This window comes from Gymnodraco acuticeps, unplaced genomic scaffold, assembly GCF_902827175.1.
Source record: "Gymnodraco acuticeps unplaced genomic scaffold, fGymAcu1.1, whole genome shotgun sequence".
In the NCBI taxonomy this organism is placed as follows: domain Eukaryota; kingdom Metazoa; phylum Chordata; class Actinopteri; order Perciformes; family Bathydraconidae; genus Gymnodraco; species Gymnodraco acuticeps.
This window is the reverse complement of record NW_022991397.1, coordinates 189,936-216,663: the sequence shown is the minus strand read 5'-3', so window position 1 is coordinate 216,663 and position 26,728 is coordinate 189,936. Positions and strand designations below refer to the sequence as shown.

The following is a 26,728-nucleotide window of genomic DNA, read 5'->3' as shown; positions in this document are numbered from 1 at the left end:
AATGGAACGCACACGCTATTTGTTGTTTGTTAATATCACGCAGTCTGTTCTTCTTCTCTCGGTTATCACGCAGTCTGTCTTCCGGTTGCCTCTTTTGAATGACGAATACACACTACCGCCGCCTGCTGGTAAGGAGAGTTATTGCCACTCGCGCATGCGCACTTCGTACGTGCTTCTTGGCCGTTGGCTGAAGTCTTTGCGGTGTGTTCCAGTACGACACATGGCCAAGACGAAGGAGTCGTGAGGAGTCGTGAGGAGTCGTGAGGCGTCGTGAGGCGACGTGAGGCGACGTGAGGCGACGTGAGGGGACGTGAGGCGACGTGAGGGGACGTGAGGGGACGTGAGGCGACGTGAGGCGACGTGAGGCGACGTGAGGCGACGTGAGGCGACGTGAGGCGACGTGAGGGGACGTGAGGCGACGTGAGGCGACGTGAGGCGACGTGAGGCGACGTGAGGGGACGTGAGGGGACGTGAGGCGACGTGAGGCGTCAGTTTGGTGTGTAGAGACAAACTACTAGCTTATTTGTTATAAACAAGACTTCACTTTAAAATTGGGAACATATTCTGAGTTAGAAATACCACATTTTTTTGTTATTTTGACTCAATTAACACTTGTAGTTTAATTTCTTGTTACATAAGAATAGACCACATGTGTTAGGTGTTATTATGGGAGAATTACTATTCTTGTGGTACTGCTGCCTTATTAGGCCCATATTGAGCATATTAAGACCAACACTCATGTACAACAGCTTCCTTACTTCCAATACATAAGCTCTAATTAGAGGGATATTGAGGAACAACTCTCAACTAATGGCTTATTACTTATATGGTCATGTATAGGGATGCACCGAATATTCGGCCACCGAAAATTATCGGCCGAAAATGGTTAAAAAGGCCCTTTCGGCCGAAAGGGTTTTAGCACCGAAAAAATATCACCGAATGTCAGAACAGGCTTACGTTGGTAACCTGGTGTGTTGTTGTGATGACGTAATAAAGACGCGGCGACCATGCTCGAGGCTGGCTCACAGGGGGGGGGGGGGGGGACATTGACCTTTGTCATGAGATTGCCCGCCCTGAGCCTTTAACAAATCGTATTAAATAATCTGATGACAGACTGTAAACAGAATAGATGAAATTTTAACAAACTAAATAACTCAGTTTCCTCTAATCATTAACCCGTGTTTGTATCATGTAGTTAACTCCGTGTGTTGCTGCTAGCATACATAACACCTGACGTGGAAACGTTACTCGTGGACGGGGCTACAGAGCTACTAGAAAGACGGTCGAACCCGGTACATTCCTCCGTCTGCATGCGGTGCACTTTTGCTAAATGTTTAGACAAATTGCTCGTGCTTACATGCTAAACTCTTATTGCACTTATGGTAACAAGTATTCTCCACATCGAGACGGGTAAAGTTTAACCACACCTCGGAGCGCGTTCTCTCCGCCATCTCCGCAGTGTGCTCCGCTGCATGTAGCAGCTGCGTGTGTGTAAACTGCCCCGCCCCCTCGCACACAGACGGGGGAGAGAGATCTCGTCTGATCGAAAATACATCATAGACGCATTTGTTGTCTTTGCATATTAGAAACGAGTTGGCGACACTAAGAATGCGATATAATGTTTTTTAGCAATAATACATGACATATATAAATGTACTGTATGCATTCAAAAGTGCTGAATAAATGTTTTATGGACCCATAATAGTGATTATTATTTAAGTTAAGTTTTGCCATAATCATGTCTATTTCCATAATCAGGTAGCTGAACAACATTGGTAAAAAATGTATACATTATATATATATATTTTTATTAATCATTTTCGGCCTTTCGGCATTCGGTTTTCGGCCAACTGTTTCCTATTTTCGGTATCGGTTTCGGCCAAGAATTTCCCATTCGGTGCACCCCTAGTCATGTAGAATAAGGCATTAATAAGTGTTTTATAATGACTAATAAAGAGCCAATATACTGCTAATACGCATGTTAATTAACAACTAGTTGATGGTGAATGTGTGTACCTTAATATAAACCTTTGTTTGACTTCAACCATCTCTGTGTCTGTGTTTTATTGATTCCTCTTTGTCTTATTCTTTAATGTTGTGAGCGTTACATCGAATCCACGACAACTGTGTGGGCAGTCGATGTGTGTGTATGTTCCTGCTCACCATGCGTTGGAGAACAGGCCGTACAGGACCCCCGCCCTCTTGTCCTGCGCCGTCAGAACCACCGCCTGCTTCAGGTTGTTGTACTGCTGGTGTGTTTTTCCTGCACCACACATCATCCGGGCCTTCATGAAGGTGGTCCACGAGTTCTCCAGCAGTGCTTTGATGCCCCCTTCATCCACCTGGAAACAAACATGAAAGGATTGTGACAACAAAGTCATAATATGGCAGCGGCGTTGCCAAATTGATTTAGAATTATACTTTGAGTCCCCCGCAAGGATGTGACTCTGACCCTTCACCCACAACACCAGTTATTCTCCCTCATAGGAGTACTCTGACATTTAAGGGGAAATACAAATGTTGCGTGTCTTATCTTTGAGTATTAAGTACATTGATGTGTGCAGTGTAGCTCAATCATATGTAAATCTGCCACGCAGCAACTCTAGAGTCCAAAAATAAATGGATCAATGCAGTGTTTCCCCCAGGTTTACTGCTTTGGGGGGGGTGCTGCCTGAGCAGGGGGGGGGGGGGGGGGGGCATTGGGATATATATTTTTTAAATCCTCTGGAGCAGAGAGAGGAGCTGTGGATTATTGTTATTGATGAGTGCATCAGTGTTTCTTAGGGTCAAAAACACTAAACTCACAACTTAAAATGAAAGCGTTTAGTTTATTTAATAAAAGAGCACATGTTCAATGTGAAAAGTGACAGTAGTTATAGATTATTTGCAATTTGGTGCTATATATATTTTTAAAAATGTTGATAAATTAATTTAAAAAAAATAATTATAATTTTTTTTTTTTTAAACACCTTGAATTTCAGGGGGGCGCGGGGCTGCCTTACAAGACAATGGTAGGGGAAACACTGATAGAGATACACATATTATACACATTGTACATTTATATAATCTGTTCTATATTTAATATTCCATCTGTCATATATGTATTTATGTATGTATGTATGTATACATAATACCTTGTTAATTCAACATGTATATTTTCTACTTTCTTGTTTATTTCTAGTCTTTGAATTTTTATTGTACAATGCCTTGTCTTTTTTATGCTGCTACAACGCAAACATTTCCCTAATTGGGATCAATAAAGTACTATCTTATCTCTTATCTTATCTTATATAAATGATTTCAGTAAAAAGTTATTTATATGTAATTAAGAGCATTTCTAGTGTTGTGTCTCAATGCACAACCTTCTGTACTTTCACTTTCTGTTTTGAGTTTATAACTGTGTTAACACTAATCATTCAACACAGTCTCACGGCATTTCGTGTTATAGTCACGAAATGAATCTATTGATTCGTGTTCACCAACACGATTTTCGCATTTTTGTCGTGTCACACAGAACGATTTTAAAAGCAACGTAAATAATAACAAATTTGAAGGAAAAAGAGATACAAAAAAACACAGATTTCAGTATTCTGACACAGAACGATTTGAGAAGCAATGTATTTATATTGGTAGTATGTTTCGTGCCTGCACCAAATAATAACAAATTAGAAAAAATACAGATTTCAGTATTCTGAGGCTCTGAGACATTTATTTTCCTCGCGGACGGAAAAAAAACTCCGACATTAGACAATTTAAAATAAAAGGGATAGGGTTAGGCTTAGGGTAAGATATTGAGTCAGAAGATGTTTTTATGAACCACACAGCTTCCGGTATTCCAAGACCCGACCGGACAAAAAGACGTGGTGCAGGCACGAAACACACTACCAGTAGAAATACATTGCTTTTAAAATCGTTCTGTGTGACACGAAAACAAGGGGGAAATCGTGTTGGTGAACACGAATCAATAGATTCAATAGATTTTGTGACTATAACACGAAATGCAGTGAGACTGGGTTGAATCATAACCCTAAGGCTGGCAAAGTGCAGTCCTGTTTCTTCACTCATGTTGCTCAAAAAGTTGAGTGTTGATTGTCTTTATTTAGCCTGTATTGAATTGGTACTTCAAACTATAACTCTGCTAACTAGCTTGCAAGCTAGCTTACAAATTCAAATTCAAAACCTTTATTTATCCAGGTGAAATCCCATTGAGATCAATGATCTCTTTTTCAAGGGAGACCTGCAGCAGTAGGTTCCACATGAAGACATAAAAACATAAACAACAGAACAACAAAAGGACATCATACAAGCTAGCTTACAGCGTTGGTTGTTTATCAAGTGAGCGCAAAACAGTGTGCAATTTTAAGGAAACACTATACCCTAGTAAAACTCATTCCCACAAAGTGTCCTGCATGGGAGTCTACGAATGGATGGCTGTCATAATGGGGCCATTAGCTAGCCAGCTGGATACATGGAAAGATTACAACACACAGAAGAAAAGTGACTTCATTTTTTGCTAAGAAAGACATGACTACCCAAGACATCTGCTAACTAACAGGTATTGTATTTATTTCATAATGTGAGGATCATTTTACTTGATTATTCAACTAGTTGTTTGTCTACAAATGTCAAAAAATGTTGATCAGCGTTTCCCAAAAGCACAAAAAGTGTGATTTTTACCGTGCAGATGCGTCCAATGCGGGCCCTGTACGGCTCCTCGTCCACTCGGGCTGTCTTGTTGAGCTCACTGAAGAAGAAGTAGATCTCCTCCTTGTACTTCATTGTGGACGGGATAACGGCTGCCCCCGCAAACTGTGGATCTGGAGATTAGATTTCAAATCGTCCATTAAGATATCGGCACTTTGCTCCACTTTATCTTGAAGATCTCCCTGAGTCTAGCATAACCTTTTTGCGCCAAAATGGCTTCTCTCAGTGGACTTGTTTGTGATTCCCATTAAACTGCTGTGAAGAACATGACCTGGACAAATAACAGTAAATAATCCTACATGGTATTTTTCCCCTGGGAATTAAAGTGGGATATCTACACCCACCTTTATGGCAAGCCGATTTAGCTTGTATTCTTTTCTAGAGGATATCAACAAATCTATTCTTACTAGTTTGAATGTTTATTTCTGAAATCAAAAATAGAATTGTAACTAGTTAGAAGTAACATTCTTGATATCAGAAATTCAATTGTAACTAGTTGTAATGTTTATTTCTGATATCAGCAATGCGATTTTAACTAGTGAGATTTGCATCGTTTCTCTCATTCATTTCAATGGGAGTTGGAATATGAACTAGTTCAAATGCCAATTTCAGATTATCAGTAATTCAATTGTTACTAGTTACAATTACATTTGAACTAGTAAAAATACCAATTTATGATATCGAGAATTCAATTTCTCAAGTCGAAATGCCAATTGTTGATATCAGAAATACAATTTGAACTAGTTCAAAATCCTTTTTTTGATATCAGAAATTCAATTGTTACTAGTTATAAATAAAAATGGAATTATAACTAGTAACAATTGAATTCCTGATATCAAGAATTTGCATTTTAACTAGTTAAAATTAATTTTATGACATCAGAAATAAACATTATTACGAATAAGAATTGCATTTTTGATATCAAGAATTCTTACTAGGAAGAATTGATTTTTTGATATCCTCCAGAAATGAATAAAAGATAAATCAGTTTGGCATACACCTTCTCCATATTCGTTAGTCTATATGTTGTGTGCGTGACTCTCCTCCTCCTCCTCCTCCTCCTCCTCCTCCTCCTCCTCCTCCTCCTCCTCCTCCTCCTCCTCCTCCTCCTCCTCCTCCTCCTACTCACTCAGCAGCCAAATGTTCTCCGTCTTCAGGAGCTTCTGGGAGCCAAACGTACGTCGAATGGAGCCGGGGTGACCTGCCACAGATGACATTGCCGAATACAGACTCCCATCTGAGAGAGGAGAGAGGAAGAAGAAAGTGTTGGTTTAAAAAAAGAAAAGGGTACACAGTTCAGAGGGAGAGGATGAGAGATTGAAGTGACACAGGAGGGGGGTTGAGTGAAACTGGAGGAGAGGAGGATACAGAGAGAGAACATTAAACAGAGAGTGAAGACAGACAAAGGGGGGGAGGGGAGGACTTAGACAGAATTAACAAAACAAGGGGGGAGGGAATCAAGAAGGAGAGTAAAAAAGACATCAAAGCAAAAGCTGACGAGCGCCATTCTTCAAACCCCACTTAGAGCTCGGTCTCCATAGAAACGAGCATTTGAAACGGTAGCAGTAACATCTTCATTAGGACTTATCGTTGTTAGAACGCTTCGCAACTCCAGACGCGGATCGGATCGTTGCTTCGGAAATCGATGTTGAAGAGCGTCCTGCAGCGGATACTAATTTCTGAATGTCTCCGCAAACAGTCCATCTGCATTAGATGGGTTAACAGAGAAACAAATTGTCCGTCGCTCATAACGAGCTTTGACCAATTTGGAAAGGATGTTTTTAACTCCTAACATCTCTATTTAGTTGAGGTGATTCTGCACAGCTGGATAACACACGTTCATATAATCACAAGTTCCCCGTGGAGAGGTGCAAGCAAACAAAGGCGTATTTGGGAACCTCGTAGACGATTTCCACATATTTGCTAGAAGACCTTTAATTTGATCAAAAACGCAACGGTTTGAACCTGGCACTGAAGTATATCACTTCAAACCTAAACATGATGTTCCCATACAATAAAATATTGTGAATCCAAACCAAACTACTCGATGAATTTAATGGAATAAAACTAATTGGTAAGATGGACTATGATTACAAACGTCAATGTGATGCATGTAAGAATAAAAAGTGGTTTCCTTTGTGATGAAATTGAGTATCAATTTGTTGTGTTGGGAACAAACCAATATGTCCCAACACATGCATATGGAGAACTGTCATGTGCTAATGAACATAATGAAAGTCTTGTAAAGAACCGAAACTGACAGTAGTTTGTGGATATCTAAATGTGGCCACATGTTTGGGAAGTAATCCAAACATGTAGGGCATACAGTACATATACGCAGTACTTATGGCACATACCATTTAAAGTCAAAGTCAACGTTATTGTCAATCTTTCAGCTTGTGTGTACAGACATCGAGATCGAAATACCGTTTCCCACAATCCCAAATATAAAAATACAATTATGTATGAGATGTGTGATTCAAATCAATCAAAAGACTCTCCTCACCTTGATCAAAACCACTAGGACTTTAAAGAACATTCTGATTTTTTACTCATTCTTTACTCTTTATCGTCCAGCATTCTGTAAATCTTGTGTCTGAGTTATTTCTAAATCTATTTGTGCAGTGAGTTATATAAGAGCTCAATGTTTAATGTGAATGTTTCCATGTGAAGGCACCACAGCAGATGGCTGACTGTCGCATGTTTTTCACTCAGCGAGGTGTGATCCCCCGGTGGTGTTGGACTTTGACGAATAACATGTTCGATATCTTTCTGTTGCATAGGAATTCATTCATTTCTCTTTTTAAGGTTTCCCCTTTTCTCTTTTCCTCTAAGACAGGGGTGTCCAAATGACGGCCCGGGGGCTACATGTGGCCCTCAGCAAATTCAAAAAGTTTAATAAAATATGTCCCACAAATGAAACGTGTGCTTGTCTTATATTGTACTTCTTAACTTCAAAAGTAATCATATATTACTCAGTAGTATTCATGTGTTAAAAAGACCACTTTTCAAATAAATTCAGTCAATTCAAGTTGGAAACATTTTCCAACAAATGTTAGTTGATAAGAAAAAAGCCCAATGACTTATTTACATAACAAGCTTGAAATAAACCCTTCCTATTTCTCCTTATTATAATCAATCTGAGGCTTCTGTTTTAAGGGATGAGCTGCCAACACTCACAAGCAAGGGCGCCGTAAGGGGGTGAAAAGTTAGGACGATTATAAGGGCCAGTGACTGACAGGGGCCCCAACTATTTTAGAACATTAAGAAAAAAATGTAACCAATGTGATATCTTTTCATGGGGCCCAAAATCGCTGCTTACAAGCATCATTTACCTACATTTGATTTTTGCTAACTTATAACTGAACTTATGAGGCGATACACCTCTAGTGAGCGGCCCAGCCCTTCGTATATTTCTCTGTGGCTCTCGATTAAAAAGGTTTGGACACCCCTGATCTAAGAGCTTTTTAAACTGGGGTTGATCATTCGTGGGATGGTGCTGTTTCATATCTAAATCAAGGGTCGATGGATAGAGGTTGGTTTTCTGTAAAGATTGTAAAACCCTTTGAGAAGCATTTGGGTTTAATACAATACAATTGATGCCTTTGCAGTTAAGGTTTAGACTTGCTTTGTCCAGTTCTTTTAAAAGTTGAATGTTGGCGACAGTCGCTCAGTCCGTAGGGACTTGGCTTGGGAAGTGAAGGGTCGCTGGATCAAGTCCCAAATGGACCAAACATACGGTATGTGGACTGGTATTTGGAGAGGTGCTGGTTCACCTGTACACTGCTGAGGTGCCCTAACCCCAACCTGCTCCCTGACGCCTGACAACCTGCAGCCTCTTCACTCTTCATCTCTCAGTAAATGCATGCGTTCGTGCATAGACCATATCTGTATAGGTCATATGCATGTGTGTATTTGTAATGTGTGTGTGTGTGTGTGTGTGTGTGTGTGTGTGTGTGTGTGTGTGTGTGTGTGTGTGTGTGTGTGTGTGTGTGTGTGTGTGTGTGTGTGTGTGTGTGTGTGTGTGTGTGTGTGTGTGTGTGTGTGTGTGTGTGTGTGTGTGTGTGTGTGTGTGTGTGTGTGTGTACAATAACCAAAAGAAACACAGAATTTTTATCTTACGTTACCTCATCTTATCCTATTTTCCCAAAAGTTGTTAACACAGTGCTTTCTGTTTTCATGAAGGTGAATTGTTGGTAGAAAAGGCTCAAACTGTGATAAACGAAGGGTCTCGATTCAATCGTGAAGTTAATTGAATCACTCACTCGATAACCTTCGTTTAACTGTGGCTCCATTCGTTGTCATATTGATTGAAAGGCTACTCAGACTTACAAAGGGTTTGTAACTTACACATGATTGACCTGAGTTTAAATCTATCCTTGTGTGATGAAGTGTATTTAAACACGTTATACACGCTTTATTAATACTAGCTCCAACAATATACACTTAAAACACAAGAGATTAACCTAGAAATTGAGCTATCAGCATGAAGCATTATTTTCAGTAATAGGATCAAATTAAATCTTGTTTAAATTCAAATAAATATGCTTTAGGCCGGTAATACATGGTTTGTTAACACACCAATCTTGTATAGGATGGGCTCGTTAAAATTGTGTTCTGTGGGTTCCTTTAGATCATTGCTTCTCAAAGTGTGGTCCGCGGACCACTGGTGGTCCGTGAGCGCCCCCTAGTGGTCCGTGAGTATATTGGTACAATTTCACATTTGAAATAAATAAATAAATAAAAGTTTTCTGCACTCTCGCGGGAATATCTCCATAATGGAGCGAGCTTAAGTTTCAGCTTTTGATTGCATGATATAGCCCAGCGCAACACCTTCATCACACATGTTGCCACTTGTTTGTACCATTTTCAGGCGATTTGTAATCTGTTCTAGAAAAACGATGTGTTTTTGATTATTTTTGGAGTTAGGTGGTCCGCGAGTGTTTTTTTATTGGTTAAGTGGTCCTTGGTATGAAAAAGTTCGAGAAACACTGCTGTAGATAAAAGCAACCTATTCATTTCCATGTTATGAATAGAGAGATAATAAGAAGAAGTCAGGTCGCTCCAGGGAGGCTGGGACTCTCACGTCTCACTCGGTTACTCCACACTCAAATGAGCAAAGTTAATATAAACGCAGCTTTGATGCAAAATAAGATATTTAAGAAAGTGACACTTTTCTTGGATGAGAAAAGGTGAGACTTACTAACTGAGACACTGAGGAGAAATGACTGGAGAATTCATTACTTCTAACTTTTATCTTTTAACACTTTGAATGTATTTAACCACCAGGCTTTTCTTACAGAAACTGAGCCCGACACAGTTTTGGTATCCAATTACGGTTGGTCCGAATATAAACAAGCCAAATTCTGTTTTTAATCTAATGCCGTTTTACACACTTTTAAGTTAAAATGTGGCTTTTTATGGCGTCCAATCAGATAACACTCATATGGGTCTTCTTTTTTTTTTCGAAGGCAATTGTGTATCTTTAAGACATCACGTTTATTGACTCCTGCGAGCGGAGCCGTATTTTCCTTTCTGAGTTTGTTACCTGCAGGAAAGCTGATGGACTTCTGGGAAGGGTAGGGCGGTGAGATGTCAGAGGCCGACGCGATCTGCCCGTTCCCCTGGACGTCGGTCAGCACCGTCTCATTGACCTGTCGGAGAGGGAAGAGCTGTTTCTGCCTGGAGGAAGTCTAGCATTATGCAGTAGAGGTGGGGGAAATAATCGATACAGAATAGTATCGCGATACTTTGCGTGGCGATATTGTATCGATACACGGATGCCAAGTATCAATATTTTATTATACTTTTTTTTTGTATAGAAACTGTAGCATATCCCTCCGAAAGATGGTGGTCTATAAAACAGGAAGTTACGTTAAGACATGTATACAACTGCAATGAAAGTAACAAAAACAATCTCCTTTTCAGCTTCTAATAACACAAATTGTATTATTTATTACATAAACTATTCATATTGCAAATACAGTTTTTAACCAGGAAGGGAAGACGGACATGGATATGACCCATGTGATTTGCAATATATCGTATCGCAATACTTAGCATATCGTAGAATCGCAATACTATCGTATCGTGGCTTAAATATCGCGATAGTATCGTATCGTGGGGAGCCTGGTGATTCCCACCCCTAGTAAGCAGTGCATGGACAGGGCTGAACAAGTCTTGCACTTCTTGAGATACATAGAGTCGTCTGAGTCTATATTTTACACTTTGCTATACCATGACCAGACACTTTCATTCTCATGAGAGAAAACATCCTCCTATAGGCAATGAGAAACTCCCGGCCTTCATCTAACAAGCCGGAGAAGTAAAGGAGCAAATGAGTGAATGCTAATTACAATCGATCTTGAGAATCTTTTTAAGTCGCAGCAGCAACCCATACAAAGTGTAATATGTGCAGTGGCTGCAAAATAACATTCTGTACCCCTAGCATTTCAAAATAATTTGTCTGAGAGGAACACTTACCAGCATCCAGCACCTGGGGCTCCCAGCATTTGTTCCACATATAATCATTGTGTCGTTTACTTTCTGAATGACGGTGATGAAATTATCACACTCCAGCTGTGAGAGAAAGAGGCAGTAAACGAGAGGGACAAAGGCAGAACATGAGGCAAAACCAAGAGTGAAAAAGGAGACAATTACACAGATTGTGACGGGGGAAAAGAGAACATGTGGAAGAGTGATTGGAGACAAGGGGCGAGAGAATACAAGACTGGTAAAACAAACAACAAGAGAGGAAGGTGGAATAAAGGCATAGTGAATCAAAGACAGACTGCAACACAAAACAGATTACGAGAGCAAAAGCGGATTGCTCAGAGAGGGAGAGATTTAAGGAACACTGGAGGTGATCCATGCTCTGAACAATTTTGGCAGACAGCACACAGGAGGCTTAGCCCTGCAGTACGGCACTGCTGCACTCCATACGCATCACTTCTTCATTATCGGAAAGAAATGGACTGCTTTCTCTACGGTATTACTGGAGGACGGAAATTAATACTAAATAAGACTACTAAACAGATCTGCATTGGCTCTCACGTTGAGCCATGTTTGTTGTAGTTTGTCTTTTAACAAAAAAAGAAAAAACACATACATTCTGATAAAAACGTGGATAAGTAAACAAGATGGAGGAAGGACATCTTGAGGTCCAAAAAGCAGGGCCAGAGCTTGTGTAAGTGTGTGTAGGTGGATGTGTAGGTGGATGTGTAAGTGTGTGTACAGTAGGTAGATGTGTAGGTGTGTGTGTAGGTGGGTGTGTAGGTGGATGTGTAAGTGTGTGTAGGTGGATGTGTAGGTGTGTGTGTAGGTGTGTGTGTAGGTGGATGTGTAGGTGTGTGTGTAGGTGGATGTGTAGGTGTGTGTGTAGGTGGGTGTGTAGGTGGATGCGTAAGTGTGTGTAGGTGGATGTGTAGGTGTGTGTGTGTGTAGGTGGATGTGTAGGTGTGTGTGTAGGCGAGTGGGTGAGCTGTGTAATTTACACTTTTTTCTTTCTGTTCTTATGTAAAAATACTTTAGAGTTTGGGCATGTTTGCAAAAAGTACGTACTTGTCTAATGCACACATGTAGGACTTAAGTACTATAATTTGTTAAAGGACATGTTTAATGTTCAAAAAGCTCAAACTGTGTTGGGAGAGAAAACCCCTCTGTCCTTTGCAGACCATTTACATGCACAATAACCTATAAAAAGCATGATAAGGATCCGTGTTATGCGGACGCTGTTGCAGACTTATCTCACTGGGACTAATGCCTAATATGAACCTTCAAAGCTGGTCCCAAAATGTATTAATGCTTCATGTTTTGTAGTTGTACTGTACTGCTTGGTAAATGGCTCTCAGCACTGACAACAAACATGTTCATTGGAATATCAGCCAAGTGTCCCGAGGAAAAACATTTAATGATTTCACCCGGATTCATGTCCGACATGCAGCCCTGGTGCAGGAAGCAGTGTGCCCTTCACAGAGCGGGGCAGCAAGTAAGGAAACTGAGTTGGGGTTGGTGTGCAGGCTCGTAAACCCTAAATCTTTCTCTAACCTTAAACATGTTGGAATGGACCTAAACATACTTTGAACATAATATAATATATGAATGTATACCTATTTCCTGTTGACACAAAGATAAGGATTGTTTGTGTATGTTTGGGTTTATATAATGTTTTGATTTGATTAGATTTATTTCGAATGTGTAAAACAATAATACAAAAATGTAACATGATAATTATTATGCAATACAAAATTATTCAGTGTCAAATTGATATACAAAAATATTACTGATTCTAAATTGTATATAAACAAATGATCTACTTAACTACACATCAGAAAAGGGGTGGGAAGAACACTTATTGAATCCCACCCCTTCTCCCAAAAACCAAATTACTAGCATGTGTTATGGAAATAATTATCATAAGACGCCAATTTGTAACATACAGGACAAACCTTGATGTCTGTTTACCTTCTTTAAGGACACAGGCGGCTTAGCCAATAATGTTATTGTTCCCATTCTGTGACCGGTCAATACTGGGATACAGATGGTCTGTGTTGTGGGTACACTGGGACACTTCCTTCTCTGTATTTGTGGACTCCAAGGTAAAATCTTCGAGGTCATAAGTGTCCGAGGCAAGTAGCTCTGTGTTCCCACACTGTTTAGGCTATCTCCTCAAATATGTTGTTTACTCTCTGCGAAACCAGTTAGATGGGCTGGCAAGAGAGAGGCTCTCCAGAATTGACGTGGCAACTCTACCGTGAAGTCAGAACCTCTGACTCTTGGATTTGTGATATGAATACTCTGGTACCAACTCCAAATAAATCACAGTGGTTTGACATCAAAGCTCCGACTCTTCCCGTGTCTCCTTCCTGAGTCGGTGACTCCACTGCATGCTACACAGAAGTTTCCTCTACAGCATGTATATATATTGTTTTTCTATATTTGTTATTGAAAAATGTAAGAACAAAACAAAAACATAAAACAGATGAATAGACAACAGATAAATAAACAAACAAATAAGTTGTCTACACTTTTGTTGGCCGATGGGCGTTCAATGGTACTGCGTTTTGACTGTGACCATCATGGAAACAATCAAAGCTACACCCGGCTTTTGTTCTGTCATCAATAATTCTAAAAAACCAGCAAACAGGCATTTAGTTATGTGCATATTATTAAGCGCCAATCCCTCGCAGGTGCACGACCCTCTTGGCTATGAAAACGCTGAAAGAGTAATTTGCCTTTGAGCTTTAAAATAATGACAGAGAATGTAATCATATCAGATGTATCCCATCTAAAGTAATACATTAGGCTAAGTAGGGACTGGAACATTAATTATCTTTGTATCTATTGAGCGAATGCAGAATGTTTGCCTTGAGAATAAATGGAACTTGATCACGTCAATGTTCCTGTAATTGCAATCATGAAAATGAGTGTGGAGATTATTAATTATTGAAAATTATCTTGGTCTTCAAGAATCTTTAAATACTAAGACTGTCTGCTTTTCTTTCCAGGCATTTCTTTGTGTCTTATTACAAGCCTCAAATCAGTCAGCATTGTGCCAAGGCCTCTTAAGGTTATTACTAACCCTCGGAGCATTTCGCATTAGGAGTAGCTTCCCCACGCTATCACACATATTTCAGGTTGAATATTGTATAAATCTCTCGATATCTGCTCAGTCTCTCTATGGAACCTCTTTAAATTATGCACTGCAATTATCAACCGCTCACTCATCTGTGTGTTTGTTTGAGGTGAAGCTGTCTCCTGTGCAACGTGATCCCGTCTGTATAAATTAACATTATTTATACATTTGTCTTTATTGCATCTGCTTGTTGGAATTATTTGCTCTTTAATATATCCTCGCAAAAAAAATAGAATCGTAATAGCTGAATTAAACTTGGGAAATCAGACCTCACTGATGTGCGACTGCAGATGATTATGATGGGGATGATGAAGATGATGATGAGGAGGAGGAGAGTGCTTTGCAGGAGTGATGGAGGTGCTGACTGTGAGGATGAGTTGCTACCTCGAGTGGTGCAGCCTTTGCCTTGCAGGTATCAATTGCGGTCTGGTCAGATGCCGCTGGGATCTGTGGGAGGAAGGGATGTTTAGTTAGTGCCAAGTTCTTTCACACTGCCTTGTTTCAGCAAGAACACTGCAACCTTACTGCAACTGCTACAACACAATGTTCACGGTACAAAGCTGCTGTCGTAGATAGATACAAGCTCTGTTAAATACATTCATTTACAATTAAGTTCATCATTTATGTCTTTGCTGTATATTTTTCTCCAACCTGACCTCCTGTGCTTTATATCCTTTTCAGGTGTATATCAGTATGTAGTGTCTCTTCTTTAAAGAGTCCTCTCCTGCTGATGTTCAGGTGTATATCAGTATGTAGTGTCTCTTCTTTAAAGAGTCCTCTCCTGCTGATGTTCAGGTGTATATCAGTATGTAGTGTCTCTACTTTAAAGAGTCCTCTCCTGCTGATGTTCAGGTGTATATCAGTATGTAGTGTCTCTACTTTAAAGAGTCCTCTCCTGCTGATGTTCAGGTGTATATCAGTATGTAGTGTCTCTACTTTAAAGAGTCCTCTCCTGCTGATGTTCAGGTGTATATCAGTATGTAGTGTCTCTACTTTAAAGAGTCCTCTCCTGCTGATGTTCAGGTGTATATCTGTATGTAGTGTCTCTACTTTAAAGAGTCCTCTCCTTCTGATGTTCAGGTGTATATCAGTATGTAGTGTCTCTACTTTAAAGAGTCCTCTCCTGCTGATGTTCAGGTGTATATCAGGATGTAGTGTCTCTACTTTAAAGAGTCCTCTCCTGCTGATGTTCAGGTGTATATCAGTATGTAGTGTCTCTACTTTAAAGAGTCCTCTCCTGCTGATGTTCAGGTGTATATCAGTATGTAGTGTATCTACTTTAAAGAGTCCTCTCCTGCTGATGTTCAGGTGTATATCAGTATGTAGTGTCTCTACTTTAAAGAGTCCTCTCCTGCTGATGTTCAGGTGTATATCAGTATGTAGTGTCTCTACTTTAAAGAGTCCTCTCCTGCTGATGTTCAGGTGTATATCAGTATGTAGGGTATCTACTTTAAAGAGTCCTCTCCTGCTGATGTTCAGGTGTATATCAGTATGTAGTGTATCTACTTTAAAGAGTCCTCTCCTGCTGATGTTCAGGTGTATATCTGTATGTAGTGTCTCTACTTTAAAGAGTCCTCTCCTTCTGATGTTCAGGTGTATATCAGTATGTAGTGTCTCTACTTTAAAGAGTCCTCTCCTGCTGATGTTCAGGTGTATATCAGGATGTAGTGTCTCTACTTTAAAGAGTCCTCTCCTGCTGATGTTCAGGTGTATATCAGTATGTAGTGTCTCTACTTTAAAGAGTCCTCTCCTGCTGATGTTCAGGTGTATATCAGTATGTAGTGTATCTACTTTAAAGAGTCCTCTCCTGCTGATGTTCAGGTGTATATCAGTATGTAGTGTCTCTACTTTAAAGAGTCCTCTCCTGCTGATGTTCAGGTGTATCTCAGTATGTAGTGTCTCTACTTTAAAGAGTCCTCTCCTGCTGATGTTCAGGTGTATATCAGTATGTAGTGTCTCTACTTTAAAGAGTCCTCTCCTGCTGATGTTCAGGTGTATATCAGGATGTAGTGTCTCTACTGTGACATGTCTCCATGCTTTAATGTTCAAAAAGCCAGAGCCCAGTCTGCTCTGATTGGTTAGCTGGCCGGCTCTGTTGTGATTGGTCAACCGCTTAGAGATATCCCGCCCCTTATCCTATAAAGTATAACATGTTGGAGCGCTAGCCAATGGAAACGTGAGTGTTACATAATGATGTCACTACAGTTACAGAAGTAAACGAGGAGTCCGATGGAGAGTCAGGCAGAAACTCCCGCTGGAGGGAACGTTAGGATTCTAGCCTTTACAGACAAAAACACAAAAACATATAACTACCCCCTTAAAGGAGAAGCGTGCACGTGATGTTCCCAGTACATACAGTATATGTCAAAAACAGTGACGAGCAGTTTAACAAAAAGCGTCACAGATACTCCAATCAAGAGTTATGTAACCCATTTAGGATCTACCTGCACTTACTCACACTTGCACCCGCACATATATATATATATTTATATACCTTCTCATATGTGTACAATTCGCTGTGAATTATCTTGTCCATACGGTAACACACTGTTATTTTTATCATTATTATCATTGTGAGAACTCTTATCTGTACCGTCCTCATTTCATTCTTAATCTGAGGCTGCTTTAACACAATTTACGTTTGGGCATGAATGAAGGTTTATAGTATCTCGTCTTAATGATTCAGAATGAACTTATCTTTTGGGAAATCTAAAAAGTGTTGCGCCCCTCAGTCAAACAAATATTGTTTCAACGTTGTGAAGTAAATAAATGTTGTGTGAAGTGTTAGGGATTCATTTTGTCTTTACTCCTAGACATTTAACCTTATTCTGTGTGTTGACATTTACGACCATCCCTGCTTCTAATCTCCCGTAAGGAATGTGTTAATGCAGTCGTATGTTGATACTAGGTTTTATGGCCTGACCTGCAGGGCATAGGGGGTTTTTACGAGTGTGAGAACGCTGGCTTTCTAAGCTGCACAGATGTGAGAGACATCTCCTGTGTCTGTAGATGTCTACGCCCATCCCCAATATGTGGATTTGACTCTCTGTAAACTAGTTAAAAGGTCTACCAAGATGCGAGGCGGATCAGAATTGACATGACAACCCACCCTTGCAGTCAGAACCTTTTGCTGCTGTGACTTGTGATATGAATTCTCCGGCCGTTGACTTGTAATAAACTACCAGTGTTTGACATCAAAGCTCCAACTCTCCTCGTGTCTCTCTGATTCCTAACTCTCCATTGCTGCAGAAGTTTCCCTTACATGAAGTAATACATTTGTCCCACTAGAATTGTTGGTATCACTAAAGAAGCCCTCAGTCTTTTTCTGTGTATGCTGTTTTTAAGAATTGAAATGATTCTTCTGTTATGCTCCGCTGAACTACCCTTCACTGGAAATAAGTTGTGACAGAATCTCACTACAGTGTGAGTGAGAGAATGACACCATCAAACATCAACGACATCTCAACCCCAGCAGTTGTTTACCCACTCGTCTTTTCCTCTCCACTGGAAAACCCAACACTAAGCCAGCAGTCGTTCCAAAAATACAAAGCGTAGTCATATTTGAATGAGACATCGAGACAAGCTTACAGTCGTTTCAATTTGTCAAGCTTGTCACTGCTGACACTGAAGCCCACACGGTGTGTTATCTTGAGCCATGTTGACATTAATAACCCAATGAATATTTGCTTTTCTCACAGAGAGATATATGTGTAGCTTCATCAATGTATGCATGACCCAACTCCCTCTGTCCTCCGCGGCTGAACTGCTCAGTGGTCGGTCAGTCGTATCATCTCTCTCTCTGCCCTCTCTAACCTCACATCAGGAGGGCGACTTTGTTTGTTATCCTCTCATAGAGTCCGGAAAACAGTAACATAACCCTAACCCTAGAGGCAGGGGGAAAGCAGCTGGCCATCTTTATCTGAAGTTAAAAAGAAACCTATTTTACCAACACCAAATTAGGTTTTTTAAACACAGAGAAACCTGCGACTCCTTTCCAATTATAAATCAGTCAATTCATATTAAACTGTTAATAGACTGCATTTATTTAGAGCTTGCCCAGTCTTTTCAACCCCTCAAAGCTCTTATATATGTCAGCCATGCCTTTGGGAGCAATTTGGGTTAAGGTATCTTGCCCAAGGATCCTTCGAAATGTTCAAAACAGTCAAAGCATTTCTTGTTATTCAGTCACATTTTGGAAACTCTCAAACCATAGTAGGTTATTTTTGGAACAGTTGAAAGACTAACACATATTTATTTTTGTTTTTCAAGTTTGAATAAAGTGTGTTTTAGACGATGGTACAGTTGTAATTTGGTATAAGTCTAAATTATTTAAGATATATTCATGTTTGCCATGCTATTGTATTTCCACACAGGTGCCGGGTTTCCATCACTGTTTATCACAGCTGGAGACGATCAATACCTTTGATTACTGCAGGTGTATTCACTCTTAATGCTGATTGTAACCTTTCCAACTATAAGTGTTGGTGTTTTTTTTTGAGAGGGTAAGGGAACCGTTTACATACTTTTTAGACAATATGAAATGTATAAAGTAACAGTTAGTTAGAGGTGGTTATTTGTTCTGACAATATCTTTACTTTTATAGACCAATCACCACTGTGTACAGGCCCATACAGTTCAGAGAGGAAGTTTCATCAGGCAATAGAAGTGAAAACACATGTAGGAGTACAACGGGTATGCAAGGACTTTAACTGTGGCTCAACCTTTAGGACTTGGCTAACTATTTTAGCTACTAGCTTAAGATATATGAACACCAATTGGTTATTGGACAAAGTGGTTTTGAAGTGGACCGATTTAACTGGTTTGCCCCATTTAAGATAAAAGCCAGATGTCAGTGGGTTTCGATGGGTATTTTGTCAAATGGGAAAGGGGCTTTGGCACGATATGGACACAGACCGTATTTTAAAAGTTAGATTTAGTTAGAGTGGGTTATGTGCTTCAACAATGTCTGTACTGTTGTAGATGTATCGACAAAGACACATGTAGGGTTATACAGGGTATGCAGGCCAATATTGAGGTCCCAGCTAACTATGTTAGCTGCTATCTTAACATTTATGTATGAACTGCAATTCCAAACATCGGTTGGTTGCCAAAGTGGACCTACTTAGAGACAGTAGTTAGTATTTAATATCGTGGTTGGTCATTTATCTTTGGAAATGTGGCAGCAGAGTGGTTCTCTATTACAAAAGACTGCCAGGAGCTGAGAGATAAATGCCCCCGAATATTAGAATGTGAAGACAGCAAAAGTCAGCTAGACGTGGAGTGTACCTGCACGTCGCGGACCCCTCTGTTAGCGAACGTCAACACATAGACCATCGCCTGGCCGCCAACGTACACCGTGTCGCTTCCTTCCTGGTGGTACATGCTGATGTAGTTCTCAGGTTTGTTGAAGTGGAACCTGGAGGGCTCTGTGGATCAAAACAAAGTGTATTAGAGAAAGGCAGGCAAGCGCTTTGAGTATTGTGTTGTTTGAATTGTTAAAATGATTGTGTTGAGGTTGTGAAATGAAAATGTGCCCTGAGGTTACAAAGTTACATTAATATAAATGAACTGAACTCTTGTCAAATCAAGACAAACAACACCTAATTCAGATTCAGAACACAACACTACTGCTTTTATCATTTGGCAATAATAAATAGTAGGGAATGACAAATACAAATGAAAAACAACACATACAGCATTTGTTCAGAGTTTGAAAAGCAATTTCCAGATGATTGAAATATAATCAAATCAACAGCTAAAGATAAAAAGAGATTCAACGTAATAGTAAAAGATTCATATAGAAAAGGTTAAACAATAACAAAAGGTCAATCCATTGAACGCAAATTGACTTAGAGGTTGTTTAAAAAGATGATCCAGATTCAGCCGGCCTAAGCTCCTCCAGCAGGTCGAGTGAAACCTTCGCATTTTAATCAACATTTATCCCGCCATCAAAATCGGAACCAACTCGAGGAATTCTGGATTCAAACTGGTCCGGTTTACCAAAGCACTCGATCTGATGATACTGCCCTTTGTGCTTTTAAATTAAACAAGGAGCCTTCACTGACACCTTGCCTTGGTGTTGGAGGAAAAGGGCATTCGGTTGGAGCATATATCTCACTGAAATAATCATGTGGGCAAATACCATCAACAGATGCTTGAATTACTCTCAGGACTCCCCCAGACGTCTGACAAGCACATGAGGCATTTCTGATTCACCCATCCATCCAGACTCACTTACTGTGTATATACGGCAACTCTGCCAGCATTCATATTCCTACGATTCCAAAAGCATGTGATGCATGCATAATATGTACTAAAACTAATTTTAAAGACATGAGTTCTACCAAAAAAAGGTGAATAACACATCAAAGTTACAAGCCTCTTAATGGGCTACCAGCTTGTTTTCCGAGCTTTGATCCAGAAGTACATTTCAGGAACTTTCACTTTAAAGAGCTTAAAAGCTTTGAAGCAATCCAACCAGGTGCCTGTTAAAGCTTGTGACAAAACTGAAGATTAAAATAGAGTCATAACGGTGAATCAAATCTGAGTAAGCTTTCATTTTTCCCTTTCATCTTTAACAAAAATACACCATGACATCAATATGTAATTCCAGACTAATGATGCATGTTCTCTGTGTCTTAATACAAGTAGATGAGCTAATAGTCACTAAACCTGATTCAACGGTCACGGTTGGTCACATGGTATTTGTAATGGTTTCTTCTCATCCCTGAGATTAAACAGAAATCCAGTTTGACAGCAGAGCAAGATGAAGTGATGGTGATCACTGATAACGGGTTGCTAGCCAACCAACTAAGTTTCTATGGAAACTGTGGCCTCTCTGATTCTCTGAATCTAGTTGAAGATGCTCGTTCTTCACAAGGAAATAAATAATGTACAAGAAGGGCCAATGTGACAGATGGTGTAGGTAACAACTTACATATTAGATTTACTGCCGCTTGTATCCCCAAAATAATGTTGGGTTACAATGGTTGAGGTATATAGTTGACAAATATTTGGAAAATATTATTATTTGTTTTCTATTTAGTGGATATACTGTATGGTGTATTTTCTTCCATAGTTGAACACTTTAAAATGAAATATAACCATTAAAAACATGTTTTTTGTTATGTTGAGGGTAGCTAACAGATTTACTTAATTTGGGTTATTTAAACAATGTTGGTTTCAAATGTTTCCAAAAGACAGCTTGGCTTTTGGAATAAGTTACAACATACATTTGACACAGTTAAATTGCTAATCTGCTGTTAGACGGACCTACGTTAAGTTCAAGTAAAAAGAAAAGTGGCTGGTTGCTATACTGAGTTATTGAGGTGTAGAAGGAATAAGTTGCAGTTTTCTTGCATATTTGACAACTTTAAAACACATCTTTGCCAATCCAACATAGATACTATGTAAACAATCTGGGTTTTAATGACGAACTAATATAATATATCCGTCAGGCCTCAAAGCATAACCGCAATAGTCCGAACACCACGGCATTTAGGTTAGCAACATTGAATGTAAACATGCACACACACGTTTTTTTTCTCAAGAAAACATCACAAGGAGCCTTCAAAGTCGCACCTTAGCTAAACCCCTCCCCCGCCTATGCTGTCCCAGTTCTCTAAAGAGCCAAAAGCACAAAGGAGGAACAGGATGTACAGTCTTCTTCATCAGCTTCTTACTCCATGTCTTTCTTGACTGCAAAAGGGTCACACAGACACACCTGAAATGTCACATTCTGGATGTAATAAGTGTGCTTCCTTCCCTCTATCTGTTAGCTTGCTTTTATGTTTCTGTTTTCCGTAGACATGTAATCATTGCTGGGTGCAAACCGTGAATTGTTTCAAAGGTCATGAAAACCTGCCTTGTTTTTTCCATTCAAGGGTTATAGAAGTTCCTTCACTCTGGAACAAACCACCCAAATCACGCACGTCCGCAGAAACGCTTACTATTTTTAAATCGAGACTACAAACGTATCTCTTTGGCTGCTTTTAATTGAGATGCTCGTATTCGAACTACAGTATGCCTTTTAAACATGTATTGTTTACCTGTGGTGTTTCTTTTTATTATTTGATAATCTTTGCTTTGTAATGTCTGTTGTAAAATTGTATAATGTGTTTTTAATGTATTTATTCCTAAAAAGTCTTTTAATTTCTTTTGTAAAGCACTTTGAATTGTCGCGTACAGAAAAGTGCTATACATAAACTTGCCTTGCCTTCATCTCAGAGAAGCATGTCATTCTCCAATGAAACCAAATTATTTTCCAATTAGAGAGTCACTTAATAATAAACAAAAGCCTAATTGCACTGAGAAATGTGCATGTTAAAAGGAATAGTTGTTGTTGTTGTTGTTGGGAGTAGTTTCAAACTTAACAAGAATAAAGCATACTTAAAAAGAGGCAGAGCTTTTGAAGTTCACCATCAACCGCTGCAATTTATAGAACATTTGACTGTAAAGGTGTTGAGAAGATGGCTATGTAACATAAGTCAGGCCTCTGGTTCAATCGGGTATTGAGGCGCTAGGCCTCCAGCTAGAGAAAAGGTCAACGCAAGAGATGCCTGCGTTGTTCTGATATTTAGGACACAGCCATAGATGTCAAATTAGTCTTGAGATGGATCTCTTTCAAATCCTTCGCTCACTTTCTGTCTCCCCATGCCTATCCTCTTAACACCCCAACTTTGACCAAACTTTCTCTTAAATCGTGATCTGAACATGAATCAAGATTAATATTACACACACTCTTGTTTCATGTATATGTTATTGGTTTAGAAGCTGAACTAATAACTCATTTTGTACTATTATGATTATCGACATCACTCTTAAAGCCAGTTTGTAGCCCTGCAGATGTTCCTTGTAGCTGTGCTCATCTAACATGCAAGGTGGGGACCATTCACTCGGTACGGACCTATGCGCTGTCCACGGTGCTGACATAACGCCAGCCGCAAAACAGCTGCAGATTATTGAGAAGGTTTTGCATTTAAGGCTCAAATTGTGAAGATAAATCCTTCTATATTTTGGTCGACTAAACTCTCTAAAGCAAAAACGTACAATGGTAGCCTTCAAAGAGGAATAATTAAAAGTAGAATGCTCCTCCGTTTTTTAAGTGATATATTTTCCTGTACTGCAGTTTTATACACTTATTGTAATATCTTTGGACGCATGTGTCCGCCAAATGAAAATGCAGTAACCATGTACGAAGCTCCTAAAAGCCATCACAACATTTCCAACCTTAAAGGTGGGGTAGGTACGTTTGAGAAACCGGCTCGAGATACACTTTTTGTTATTTTCCATGGAATGCTCTTAACATCCCGATAGCAATGAATATCTTAAATGCTTTGACAATAAATACATAAAACATGTCATCTGTGGAAGCCGTGGCGCTGTAAAAAGCACGACCAATCATCTGAGCCGGCTAAAGTAACTGGATGGCCTACCTGCCTGTCAGCCTTCCATCTGTGCACAAACTTATCTCGTGCCCTCATTGGTCATGTGCGCGTTCGTGTGTGTTGGAGGAGGGGCTCTGTGAGGAAGTGGCAGATTTGTTCCGGTTGTGTATTTTCAAATTCTAGCGCACTCGAGCTGGTTCCTCCAAAATCACCTACCCCACCTTTAAGCAAACCTTATTTCAACCTGCATCTTAAAACCAGTGGTAGCCCTGCAGAAGTTCCTTGAAAGTATGTGCTTATCTCACATGCAAAGTGGGGACCCTTCACCTTGTGAGGACCTCACTGCTTACCACAGGCTGAAATATAACCAGCCCTAAAAAAGCTCCGGATCATTATGAAGGTTTTTGCGCTCTAGTCTCAAACTGTAAAGAACAACATGTGTGTCTCATTCCTTGTCAATCAATAAGATATTTTTCATTGCAGCTCTACAACTGTTTAACATGTTGTCTATTTATGGGTATACTAAACCCTCTAAAACAGATTGCTTATACATTTAACATTGTAGTCTTCAAGATGGAACAATTAAACGTACAATGCACTTGTTTGTTTGGCAGGGAAACCGTCTTTTCACTCCTGCAGTTTTGTGCACTTATTGTAATAGCTTTGGACGAATGTGTCTGCCAAATGAATGCAAAGTCATTCATTCACTAAGCCCCTTCAAGCCATCACAGCATTTCCAACCTCAAATGAACCCCATTTTCACTGAATGTTAAAGCCATTATGTATCCCTGAGAAAGTTCCGTGAAGCTATGTTCTCATCTAACGTGCAACGTGGGGACCCTTCACCTTGTGAGGACCTCTGCGCTGTCCACGGTGCTGACATAAAGCCAGCCCTTCAGCAGCTGCAGATTATTGAGAAGGCTCTGCACTTCAGGCTCAATGTGCGCACTTGATTGATTCCCTCTGACAGTGTATTGTACCTGTGTGCGAGATAATCCTATCACTACAGGCATGAACAGCCCTCCCTGCCATTGCATAACAACGAGTTTGATTGATATGACTTGCACGTCCGGGGCCGTCATCTTGTGCGTTTTGTACTGTGTTCAACCGCGGGGAGGGGAGGCATACAGATCCATATAACTTGACACACAACCCCCATCTCTACTGATTGCTGAATACATTAGAGGTGTGTGTGTGTGTGTGTGTGTGTGTGTGTGTGTGTGTGTGTGTGTGTGTGTGTGTGTGTGTGTGTGTGTGTGTGTGTGTGTGTGTGTGTGTGTGTGTGTGTGTGTGTGTGTGTGTGTGTGTGTGTGTGTGTGTGTGTGTGTGTGTGTGTACAAAATGCGTGAGTGGAATAGATAACTAGGGGGTTGGCTTGGAATTTTCCATTTCAAAGCCCTCCTCTCCATTTCTCTCCATGTCTGTATATTTGTAAATGAACATAATGTATGTATGAAGGGTTTTACTCTATTGCAACCCTCTCTTTCCAGGTGCTGGACTCCAGTGCTGCAGTGAAGCAGCTGCTGTGTCCCGCATTGCAGCTCCGCAAGGACGCGGGAGCTCCACTGATTGTGTCAACCCCCAAAGAGTCATATTTCAAAGCAACGATGCTTTTCCGCGGTGGCACGCGGCTCTTTAAAAGGGTACAGCATCACAATGTTCAAGGCAAACCGGCGCCATATTACTCCAGGAGGGAGAGGAGAGGTTGTTTTTTATTAAAGTGCCTCTGGATGTAGTCCTCTCACTGCGCCTGGGGGTGCTGATGTGGAGGGACAGGCGCCAATAAAACCCCATGTGTGCCAATGACAGGGACGGTGCATTTATATAGATAAAAAAAGTGAGCATTCAGATACCGCATTGCACTGAGAAAGAAAAAGCCAGCACACAAGTTATCCAAAAAAACAAAGAAAAAGCCACAAGTTGTACAAATCACATCAAAATAATTAATAAATATGATGGAAATTGGAATCTTGGACTATAAATGAAAAAACACGAGGCTAAGGACACACTTAACACAAGTCTTAATACATGTGATATTTTAGTAATTGTAAGATAATAAAGCAGATCAGATTTGCTCCAGATGTTCATCCTGTAAAAGCCAGTTAACATGTGTGCCGGCCTGAATGGTGGAGCGCGTAATTTACTACTCGGTCAGTGGGGGGAGGGCGGTGTTTTAAGAGATTAACCCACAGCCCCGTCAATATGGCTTTATTCGTGCTGTTTGTGCATCTTTTGCAAAGGACAAAACATCACGAGGAGAACTGGGGTAAAAAAACTGGCTACATCACCTCGACTAACCTCTCACTGTGTTAATGCATTCATCCATCCAACCATTCAGCCATGCTTTGATCCATCACCTACAAAACACTTGACATCGCTAAATAAAACACCTAAATCGCATATGTGGTTTAATTACTTGTGACCAAAAAGCAAATATCCGGCAAATTCAGCTCTGCTTACCGTGCACAACAAATTTCAGCCGAGGTGCATTTCCGGCGAAAACCGTGGCAAAAAGCGACAGCAGAATGAAATAATTCATCTTTCTTGAAGCTCCTCCGTGCAGCTGGTTTGTAAAAAAGAAGAAAACCGTGCGAAACCCTCTAGAAAATCCTCCTTCTCTCCTTGCAACCGCCTGGTTTGTCCCTCTTCGATCTGCTGGTCCCAGATCTGTGCCACCGCCTCTCGGTCCTTGCCTGTCCGTCTGCGTTGCCGGCACTTCAGTTTGGAGAAGTCGGGGTATCAGGCTCCACCTCGCAAACAAAAGGCAGAGGGGGAGTGTAGCAGAGACGCGATGATGAAAAGTGGAATTGCAAAATAAAATAAATACAAATAAACACATACAATTTGGTTTACAATTACAGGCGTGTAGGATTACGCACTGTACCTGTTGCTGATAGTCAAATATGATTTACACTTGTATTTTTTTGCATCAAACTGTCCCGGTTTACACAATCACACTCTCATCGAAGCAGGTTCAAGCTTATTAAACATGTCTATAAAAGTC

General features: G+C 40.2%; 1 protein-coding gene across 1 annotated transcript in view; it reads right to left on the bottom strand.

Annotated features, from left to right (window-relative positions):
- Positions 1-26,464, bottom strand: part of si:ch211-113g11.6 (uncharacterized protein LOC559008 homolog) — a 63,162-nt gene extending 36,698 nt beyond the window's left edge. The window contains exons 1-8 of the mRNA XM_034241388.1: positions 26,185-26,464; positions 19,625-19,764; positions 14,723-14,785; positions 11,188-11,283; positions 10,253-10,358; positions 5,834-5,941; positions 4,678-4,817; positions 2,164-2,342 (exon numbers count right to left, since the gene is read on the bottom strand). Coding sequence (XP_034097279.1) covers positions 2,164-2,342; positions 4,678-4,817; positions 5,834-5,941; positions 10,253-10,358; positions 11,188-11,283; positions 14,723-14,785; positions 19,625-19,764; positions 26,185-26,263 — 911 coding nt within the window. The 5' untranslated portion in view covers positions 26,264-26,464. The remainder of the gene's footprint in view (positions 1-2,163; positions 2,343-4,677; positions 4,818-5,833; positions 5,942-10,252; positions 10,359-11,187; positions 11,284-14,722; positions 14,786-19,624; positions 19,765-26,184) is intronic.
- Positions 26,465-26,728: the final 264 nt, after the last annotated feature.